This window comes from Rhododendron vialii, chromosome 9a, assembly GCF_030253575.1.
Source record: "Rhododendron vialii isolate Sample 1 chromosome 9a, ASM3025357v1".
Taxonomy (NCBI): Eukaryota; Viridiplantae; Streptophyta; class Magnoliopsida; order Ericales; family Ericaceae; genus Rhododendron; species Rhododendron vialii.
Genome location: NC_080565.1, coordinates 24,153,647 through 24,164,384, shown reverse-complemented (window position 1 = coordinate 24,164,384; position 10,738 = coordinate 24,153,647). Strand labels below are relative to the sequence as shown.

Sequence of the window (10,738 nt, the reverse complement as noted above, 5' to 3'; positions counted from 1 at the left end):
AAGAATTGACTAATCAAAACAGAATCGCAAACAAACATTTTTTCGCAAATGCCTAAGTATAGACCGATCTCCGGATTGGGCGAGAGGGGTGCCGTAAAACCCTTCCCTTCTCATAACTTGGCTCCCGAACCCAGATATGGTTATGACGGACTGGTTCCTTAACTTTTTCAAATCAATCAGCGCGGCAAGTGCTTCGAAATACGGTTCCTTAGGTGTCGGACCTTCAAAACCCGAGTGGCGACTCTGTATTTTCGCGAGCGCTTGACGTCCAGCTAAAAAAGCGCTCTCTCGACCCGGGCCCCTTGCCTCGCGTCTCGGAATCCGGAAATTCCGAAAACGGGCACGCATGCCCACAATAGGAACCCTAGGATATCTTAGATTCTCGTTTCCTTATCAGTTCACTACCTTAGTCCTTTTAGGACTCTTTTCCATTGCTGGCCGAACATCCCATTCCCGTTGGGTATCTTTACTGGATCCTATATTCTCGGGATCCCATTCCTTCACGGAACACCACTGTTTCCGGACTCTTCCAGAATGTTCCCTATGCTACAACACTTGATTGGAGTTCTTTTCCTTTGTTCGGCTCTCTCGTAGCCGAATAGACTGCCTGGACCAGCTACTTCTCATGTAACTTGGTCTTTGTTTAACTATTTGGACCAATGTAATGGTATATCTCTATCTGCCGAACAGTCAGTTTAAACCAATGACTTCTCATGCCATTGATCCATATCGCCGACCACCGCTCATGGTGATTTTTATCGTGTTTAACCCGTGATCCCTCGTATCACGCGCTTGGTTATTACTTTATCTGTTCGGGAATACCTCCCTACAGGTACATATCCAGTACCTCGTACGTCCAAAGTTGCAAATCAAAGCATTAAGAGTTAGCACAAGGCATGCAATGAATGAAATGGAAAGCTAACACTAAAAAGCAAGGTTTCGAGATATACCTCCCAGACTCACCAATAGCTTCTGAGGCTCTTCCCTGCTCCTCGGGAAAGAGACCCCATGAAGGCGTAGCATGCCCCCAAAGCCGCGCCACCCCAGTCAAAACGGGCAATCTCCCCAATATTCCTCAGGGCCAGCAGGAAAGACAGGTGTACTCGGTTGCGTCTGTTAGGAAACAGAGATGCATCGAGCACGTACAATAAGAAGCACCTCGCTATCTGCTCCTCCTGAACCCTACCCCCCTGGGGCTCCATCCAAAACTCCAACAGCTGAGTGTACGGCGCATCCCTCTTCTCTGCCCTCAGCCAGTACCCTAGGAGACGCCTCTGAATCTCGGGGTCTCTCCCTGCCGCAGCGTCGTAAGGGATAGGGTCACCTCCAACCCTCAGATCGGTGATCGCCGCAAAGTCCAATGGCATCACCATCATCTCACCGAAAGAGAAGTGGAACGAGTTTGTCGTGTCCCACCACCTTTCGGCGAGTGCCCTCATTACCTGGCGATCATTACTTGGCCTCGTCAGCACATTGACGAACTCTCCAAAACCAGCCACCCTCACCATCTCCTTCGAGGCCTCCGAGAGTCTCTCCTAAAACTTCGGCACATCGGCCGCACCCCCGTAGCACGAAATTATGATTGCCTGTTACAACAAATGGATAATATTCAGTAAACAGGCATGATGCTCAGGATAAGCATGATATTCGAAAGTATGAAATTGAAAAGCATAGTACATTGTATTGAAATATGAATGTCAAAGTGTACCTCATCTCGGCGTAAGGACAAGTGCTACCGTGGGTCCCTCAAAACCAAAGCCTCGTCGTAGGCGGTTCTCTCAGGCCTATAGGCGTCTAGGAGCGAAGGCACCACCGCGTGCCGAAGTGGCACATAAGACTCCTCGGTAAAAGGATGGTCCTCCCCCAAGACCGCAGTCGCCTCGTCCACCACGGTCCTCTATGGGACCAAAACCTCCTCCTCTACCTATGGCCCTTCGCCCGCTCCAGTCTCGAGCTCGGCCCGGAGCTCCCTCCCACGGGACTCGAGCAAAGCCTCCGCCAACCCAGGAACCCCTCGTAGTGTCTCCATTAAGTCCTCTAAGGACGCCGTCTTTAAGTAGTCACCCACTCCTATATGGCGTGACGACCCTGCACCTGCTCCACTACCTACAAACATAGCTGGGATCCCTTGCTCCTCCGCCGGCTCCTCCTCGACAATGGGAGCCTTCCCCAAGTCGACCCGAGGCTCTCTCACAAGAAAGGCCTCCGTCTCCTCCTCTGCTTGGTCAAAACCACCACCACCTTTGGCCTCCGTGCCCCTCTCCTCTGAACCAATGACAGCCCCCGATTGACCCGCAGCATCCTCCTCATTCCTTCACGCCATTGCACCCAAACTCTTTGCGCTCTGGCCATAGCCGGTTAGCACCCCACTGCCATCACTACCGTTGCCGCTGCCACTGCCACTGCCGGCCACCACGGTGGCCAAGGCTGTGGCCTCCTCGGCCATGGGTGCCAAAACCGAAGCCCCTGAAGTCTCTCGAGCCTCCCTGATCACCGTGTCACTCTCCGAAGGGACCGAAAGTGGAGTAACCTCGACCCTCGGTGGTTGATCACCACCAGATACATCGCCACTGCGATCCATGATCACTATCAGAGAGAGATAGTCGGAGAAAGGGAGTGATTGAGAGAGAGAACAGAGAGAGGGAGAGACGAGCGGAGAGAAAGACGTTATGAGAGAGGGAGAGAGACGTTGTGAGAGAGAGAGAGAGAAAGAGAGAGAGAGAGAGAGGAGAGAGTGATCGAGAGAGAGGGCACGAGAGAGAAATTTTTGAACGGTGTGAGGCGTACCGCCTCACCCGTATATCCCCCCCTCAAACCGGTTTGTCTAGGATCAAAGCTGGATCGGGTTCTCCGCCCATAGTGCCGCACGGCATTTCGATCAAACCGCGCGGCGTAATGATCAGGCATACAGGGTATTTTGTTTCATCATATCGTGCGTCTTTCCGTGAGCTACGCAAGGCATTTTCGCTTATTTTAACAGTTCGAATTCTGGACAGTTTCTTGACGATTTAAGGCTATCATCGTTTCGATTCACTAGAGTTTGTTCAAAAAGCAGAAATTGGATGCAGAAGTAGAAAGAGAAAGGGGACTTTTCATTCATAAAACCTAGGGATTTTCAATACACTTAGTCAAAAAAAAAATGGAGAAGAAAAAGAAAACAAAAGAAAAATCCTACTGCCCCTTCTTCTTCTCCAGCCTCAATCACTCCCCTCACCGGAAGCCTCATTTCCACCGTCCGAGCGGTCATCCGAACCATTCGGATTCCCCTCGGAATCCTTCGTGGTATCGTCAGGCCCACGCTCCGGAGCATACTCTGGGTCGTGCTTGTCGTCTAGTTGGTCGAAGGCGAAGTCTTGCAAGTTCGACACCGCCCGGCGAAGGGTGCGGATGGTAGTGATAAGCCTCGTGATCTGTGTGTTGAGTTGTTCGATCTCTCCTTGGTAAAAGGCCATCTCGGCCTAGAGGGAAACCACCCGTGCCGCCAAGTCATTGTCCGTCATGCTTGAACCTCGAGAACAAACTGTTTTGAGAAATGTAGAAGGAAAGCAAAGAGATTTGAGAGATTTTTCTTGACGGTGCATGGAATGGGGCACCGCCATGCTTTTAAAGAGGCTCTGACCATCGAAAGGGCACGCCTGCATTAATAGGCACCCTTAAACCAGGCGACTATTCTCGAAAATCGAAGAGTTGCATGGGAAGTTGAAACGCCGCGCCGTGTCATGCTCGGCCGCACGACATTCTGATTTTGCATGATTAAATCCTTTTTCTTGGAAATTGTTCAACCCAGCCACCAAAATCATCTTGGGACTCGAATATCCCAGCCGTCTTGCAGAAAAATCCTTTAGCAAGATTGTGCTTTGACTATTCTTTGGGACTCGTAGAATCTTTCGTCCCCCGGGGACCCGCTGTATTCACGTTTTTTACTGTGTTCGTCCTCCAGGGGTCGTCATAATAACCCCTGGATTTTACCGTAATTTTGCCCCCTCGAGGGCTCGTCTTGAATTCCCGTCTCGAATTTTGCCCCCCGAGGGCGAGTTGAGTCTTGTTCACCCTCCACTTAAGAGGGTGAATATTACCCTCCTTCTTATTGGTTGAAATGATATGGACCCCACTATAAAGTGATATCATGCTTACCAAAAAATGTATTGCATGGTAAGCATGACGTCACTTGTGGTGGGGTCCACGCCATTTCAACCAATGAGAGAGAAGGTAATGTTCACCCTCTTTTAAGGAGGGTGAACAAAATTGCACTCCCCGAGGGCTCGTCTCGAATTCTCGTCTCAAATTTTGCCCCCTGAGGGCTCGTCTCGAATTCCCGTCTCGAATTTTGCCCCCCGAGGGCTCGTCTCGAATTCTGCCCCCCGAGGGCTCGTCTCGAATTCCCGAATTTTGCCCCGAAGGAACTCGTCTTGGATTTACGCCCTTTTAGGGCTCGTCTCACACGCACACAGTTATTTACGTTAATTCACAACACTCAGCATCAAAGGCACTCAACCTTTTCGAATTGGTTGCATGAATTTACAATTCGTCCTCCGGGACTCGTTTTATTTGCATTGTCCCAAATGAACTACGTTGGTCTGATCCCCGCACACAGGGTACGTAGGAAGCTCCAAAAGCACGACCACCATCGTCATTAGCTTGCATTATGGTTTTCATTCGTTTTTTGTCTCCGTTTAAAGATCTTAGAGCAACGGATTGGGATGCCTATTCTTTAAGTGTCACTTGCACCAATCAATGGTGTCTGAGTCACGTTAAAGAGGGACTACTGTAGACACCCCAATTCAGACCTTCGAGAGCTTGGATAAAGGACTCCTTCAGCCCAAAGCCCAAACCAAAAGCCCAAAAGCCCTGGACTGGACCTATAATACCGCACGGAACACTTCTACACCACACGGCATAATAGAGTTCATTATGCCGCACGCAGTCATGAGGTTAACCGCACGACATTTCAAGTAAAGTTCTGACTGGCTCAGCTAGTTGTCGGCTACGCCCACTTGAGCCACAGCTACAAGTTAGCTAAGCTGAAAAGGCACTTCTGGCCCGCCCAGAAAATACCTCCACCATTTGAATTCAAAATCCTTGGCTCTTGCCTATAAATACACCCCTCCACTCAAGGGAAAGGGGCCTTAAACCCTCTTTCTCTCTCATCATGCTTTCACACCCATTCTTCACTTCCAAGTCTTGAGAAAGTTTGCTCTAAAAACACTCTCTGGGCTTCCCCTTTCTCAAAGTGAGTCCTTTTACTCACTTTAAGATCCCAACTACCCAATTTACCCATCTATTACACATATCCACACCTCTCTTTCCTCAACCGACCTTACCAACGCTCATCCATCGTCATCCATCCTCATCCAAGCTCAAGACTAGAGGTAAAAACCAAGTTTCCTTGGGTTAAGCTTAGTCTTGGCCCTGAGGGAGCTTTTTCTACTGTCAAGGTTTCCCCTTTGGTTAAGTTTCGACTTAAAAATCAATTTTAGAAGATAAAACAGCCACTGTCCTGAATGCACCACGCCGCGCGGCATATCAATACATCGTGCGGCGTAGTGTGTTCAGACTCACGGCGTTTCATCAGCTACTGTTTTTCTTGTTCAAACTGTCTGCATCAAAGTTATCTTTCATCAGGCCTGTTTCTGTTGTTAAGAAACCAGTTATCAGTGTTCTCAGAATGAAACCATATCCACAAGCCATGTTCTGTTTATAAACAAAGTTTTCTTGATCATCACAAGCGATTAAACGTACTAAAAGTTGTTTTATGTCCATGGCTTGATGAAATGGTACCGTTCCAAAGTGATCTAATGACTGAGTATCTTCGGATGCCTATCAAAAGTGTTGAAAGTTATATTCTGAGAGCTGATGACAGACTGATAACAAAACAAATACCCCGCACGACATATTGTAAAGCCGTGCGTGACATTACAGTATGCTGTGAAGGAGATCACAGCGATCCAGACAGTTTGTCAAGAAGCTTGTCTTTACTTTTATGCACTGCATCATCTTTACCACATCTGTACAGACAGCACCACGTGCACGTCAACGTGATATATTTTCCCATGTCCCTTCCCCTCTTACTTGCTTATTAAAGAGCTTTATTTTCCAAAAGATTCATGAAGATTTTCCCTTTTGAAAATGTTTAGTAGAGACCGGTTTCACCGGGTGAGTGGGGTGCTTTTCGACAAAACCTTCCTCATTCGTAACGTGGCTCCCAGACCCAAAGTCTCGACGTTTTTTGTTAGACCAAAATCCTTTGCCTTTTTTTTTCAAAACGAGTCATCGGTTTCTCAGATTATCCATCTCAAAAAAAATCCGGGTGGCGACTCTCTCGGGCGCGCGCCGGTCGGGGTGCCCACATGTGTCTCTTCGTATAACTCAACCGTACTCAATCCTTACCAGATTTATTTACAGACCTAGGCCCTTCGTGCCTGGCCAATTTCGTGCATTCATTCATACACACTTTTTGTACTGTGCTTGCTCGCCCAAGTGTTTCGTACTTGGCAGACTTGGTGTGTTTTTTCGTACACAGTTAAGTATTTCATTCTCAACTTGTTCGATTGCTCTTCAAGTGTGCTCGTACTTGGATAACCATCTAAGTATTGCTCATACTTAGCTGTTTGTTGTATGCATCCCAAGTGGTCACGTTCTTGGATCAACTTCTAAGCATATGCGTACTTAGATAATTTTGCATGTTCACGTATGCAACTCTAAGTATTTCGTACTCGAAAAAATTTCTAAGTGTATTTGTACTTCGATAAATCTGCATATTCTCGTATGCTCCCCAAGTTTTCACGTACTTGGGCCAATTCATAAGTGTATTCGTACTTAGGTTATACTCTTAAGTTTCTCGTACTTAGACAAATGCCCAAATGTATTCATATTTGGCAGAATTGTGCATGTTCTCGTATGCATTCCAAGGTTTCACGTACTTGGAATTATTCCTTGCATTTCTTCGTATGCAACCCAAGATTGCTCATTCCTGGGACCAACTCTCTGCTCCCCAATACGAAGGGAGGACAAAGAATGAGTGACTAGCTTCGTATTTTCACCAAAATAGAATTTTATTCATAATTCAAAACTTAAGGGGGCGTTACGCGTACCCCTTGCAACTAACAAAAGCTAAAAAACAAGGGAATTCTATTCGTAATTCCCACACAATCACGATGTGCATCCTAAAACAAAATGAAAAATCAAACTGAAGTCTTTTAAACAAAGAACTTCCTCAGATTATGGACATTCTAGGGCCTTGGCACCGGGTTCCCGTCTAGGTCCGCCAACTTATAAGCCGTAATGCCCACTATCTCTGTTACTCGATATGGGCCTTCCCAATTGGCCCCCAACTTGCCCTCATTGGCTACCTTGGTGTTGTTGAGCACCTTACGAAGCACAAGGTCTTCAACACCAAACTCTCGTGGGTGGACACTTTTGTTGTAGCTTTTCATCAGCTGCTCTTGACATGAGGCCAAATGCACCAGAGCCCTTTCTCTCTGTTCTTCGGCTAGATCCAACTCGATTTCCAGGGCTCTATCATTACCTCCACTTTCAACCAAAGTGATCCTGTTGGTCGGCAAACGTACCTCTAATGGAATAATAGCCTCTGTTCCATATGCTAATGAGTAGGGGGTCTCTCCCGTAGACCTCCTTGGAGTTGTTCGGTGCACCCACAGGACCAGTGGCAATTCGTCGGGCCACTTCCCCTTTGCTTTGTCCAACCTCTTCTTGATCCCGTCAAGTATAGTTTTGTTGGACGCTTCTGCCTACCCATTACTCTGTGGGTAGGCTGAGGTCGAGTAATAATTCCTGATCCCATATTGGGCACAAAAGGCCTTGAACTTCTTCTGAAATTGGGACCCATTATCTGTAATCAACGAATAAGGGATCCCAAATCGAGTAATAATACTCTTCCACACAAACCTTTCTATCATAGGTTCAGTGATCTTAGCTAATGGCTCTGCCTCAATCCACTCAGTGAAATAATCTGTTGCTACCAACAAAAATTTCCTGTTCCCAGTTGCCTTGTGGAGTGGACCCACGATGTCCATCCCCCATTGTGCGAATGGCCAAGGACTTGTCAATGGCACCAGATCCTCGGCTGATGTTCGGATCATTGGTGAGAATTTTTGGCACTTCTCACATATCTTCACGTACACCTTTGTATCTTCTTGCATGTGCGGCCACCAATAACCTTGGGTGATGGCTCGATGGGCAATGGACTTGCCCCCAGCATGACTTCCACATGTTCCCTTGTGAATCTCATGGAGGAACTTCTGCACCATCTCGGGGTGCACACAGAGTAAGTACGGTCCAATGAAGGACTTCTTGTACAGCTTTCCTTCGAGTGACAGCCAAAATTGTGCAGATTTTGTCTTTATCATGTGAGCCTCTTTTTTATCCGTGGGGAGTGTCCCGAGAGCTTCACTATTGGATCCATCCAACTTGGTCCTTGGTTCACATCGAAGACCAATTCCACTCTCCTTTCAATGCTCGGCTTAGAAAGATAATCTACTGCCACCCTTCTCTTGAATTCTGTTGGCACAGCTGCGGCCAACCAAGCAAGGGAATCTGCATGGGCATTCTGCCCAGAACTTATTTGCTTAATGTACACCTTCTCAAAAGTGTCTAGTAGATCCTTGGCAGCCTCCATGTAGGCTGCCATTTTCTCATTCCGAGCCTCATACTCCCCGGACAACTGGTTCACCATGATTTGCGAATCATAGTATATTCGTATCCTTTTTACCTTCAGGGTTTTTGCACTTCTCAACCCTGCCAAGAGTGCCTCGTACTCTGACACATTGTTAGAAGCACTGAAACCCAGTCGAAGGGACAATTTCATCATTACTCCTTCGGGGGGGAGGGGGGTGGGGAAGCACAATCCCAATCCCTGATCCGGTATTGCATATGGAACCATCAATAAATAGTTTCCATTCTAAGGGATCCTGTTTGGCAGGTGCCTTACCCTTCCTGGTTGATGGCTCAACTGGCTGCTCCTTTCTCGTAGGAGGCTGTGGAGCCACTACAGGAGAAAACTCTGTTACAAAGTCTTCCAATACTTGCCCCTTTATTGCAGTGCGCGGCTGGTAGTCAATATCGTACTGACTCAACTCTACCATGTTGATATACATCCTGAGAAATCTGCCTTTCGTAGCAAAGATTCAACAGAAACTCAGTGTAAACCACAATTCTGTGACTTTGGAAATAATGGGGCAACTTCCTTGCTGCTGTCCTCAATGCCAGGACCAATTTATTTAGAGGCAGATATCTCATTTCTGCATCCAACAACATCTTGGTCACGTAGTAGGCAGGGATTTACTTGGATCCCTTGTCCCTCAGTAATACTGCACTATCAGCATGTTTAGAGATTGCTAAGTACAAAATTAAGGACTCACCCGGTTCAGGAGTAGACAAGAGTGGGGCCGCTGCCAAGTACTTTTTCAGGTTTTGGAACGCCTATTCGCATTCTGCTCCCCATTCGTCTCCTTCTCTTCTTTTAGCAACTAAAAAAAGGGCCGACACTTATCGCTGGACCGACTGATGAATCTATTAAGGGCTGCTGCCATTCCAGTTAGTCTTTGGACCTCCTTCATGGTCCTCAGACTTTGGAGCCTCTGCAAAGCTGTTATTTGGTCGGGATTTGCCTCTATCCCTCTTATGGTCACAAGGTGACCCAAGAACTGCCCTGAACTTACTCCGAACGCACACTTCGAGGTGTTGAGCTTCAGTTTGTACTCTCTCAGAATTTCGAAGGCTTCCTTCAAATCAGCTATGTGGTCCCGCCTCTCTTTGCTCTTGACCACCATATTATCTATGTACACCTCCATAGTTTTGCCGAGCAACTTCTTTTGCATAATTGTTGCCAACCTTTGGTATGTTGTACCAGCATTCCTCAAACCAAAAGGCATGACACTATAATAGTACAGCCCTCTTGGTGTGATAAAGGGAGTCTTCTCTTGATCGGGCCCGTACATAGCAATCTGATGATATCCTCGATATGCATCGAAGAAACTCATCTTCCCATACCCTGCTGTTGAATCCACCAATTGGTCTATCCTTGGGAGAGGGAAACTGTCCTTTGGACACGCCTTGTTCTAGTCGGTGAAGTCGACACAAACATGCCACTTTCCATTCTTCTTTTTCACTACCATAGTATTAGACAACCACTCAGGGTAGTAGACCTCTCGTATGGCCTTTGCTTCTAGCAAACGGTCAACCTCCTCGATAATAGCGTCTACGTGCTGTACGGCTGATCTTCTCTTTTTCTGCATCACGGGCTTATGTTGTGGATCCACATTCAAGTGGTGGCAAATCACGTTTGCATCCACCCCAGGCATCTCTTCGGGTACCCAAGCAAACACATCTACGTGCTCCTTGAGGAACCCGACCAACTCTTTCACTTCTTCCTTGTTCAGGTTTTCCCTAATCAGGAAATACCTTTCGGGATCAGTCTCGTTGATCTGAATCTTTTTCAAGCCTTCCACCACTTTCTCGGCGGGGTTCCCTCCGACATCCTCGATGGTCGTTTAGTCTGGAACCTTGATGGCTTGGACCAATTTTGCTTTGGGTGCCTTCTTGATAATAGAAACCAAACACTGCTGTGCAACCTTCTGGTTTCCTCTAATTCTTTCAATACCATTAGATCCAGGAAACTTTACCATCTGATGGTAAGTGGAGGAAACTGCCCTCATCTTGTGCAACCACGTTCTTTCTATAATCGCATTATAAGAAGACGGCACATCTACCACCAAGAATG

General features: G+C 47.3%; 1 protein-coding gene across 1 annotated transcript; it reads right to left on the bottom strand.

The window, feature by feature from the left end:
• Positions 1 to 959: 959 nt before the first annotated feature.
• Positions 960 to 1,508, bottom strand: LOC131299727 (protein MAINTENANCE OF MERISTEMS-like). Its single transcript, XM_058325306.1, has one exon. It carries the CDS (start codon positions 1,506 to 1,508, stop codon positions 960 to 962), a length of 549 nt encoding a protein of 182 aa, XP_058181289.1.
• Positions 1,509 to 10,738: the final 9,230 nt, after the last annotated feature.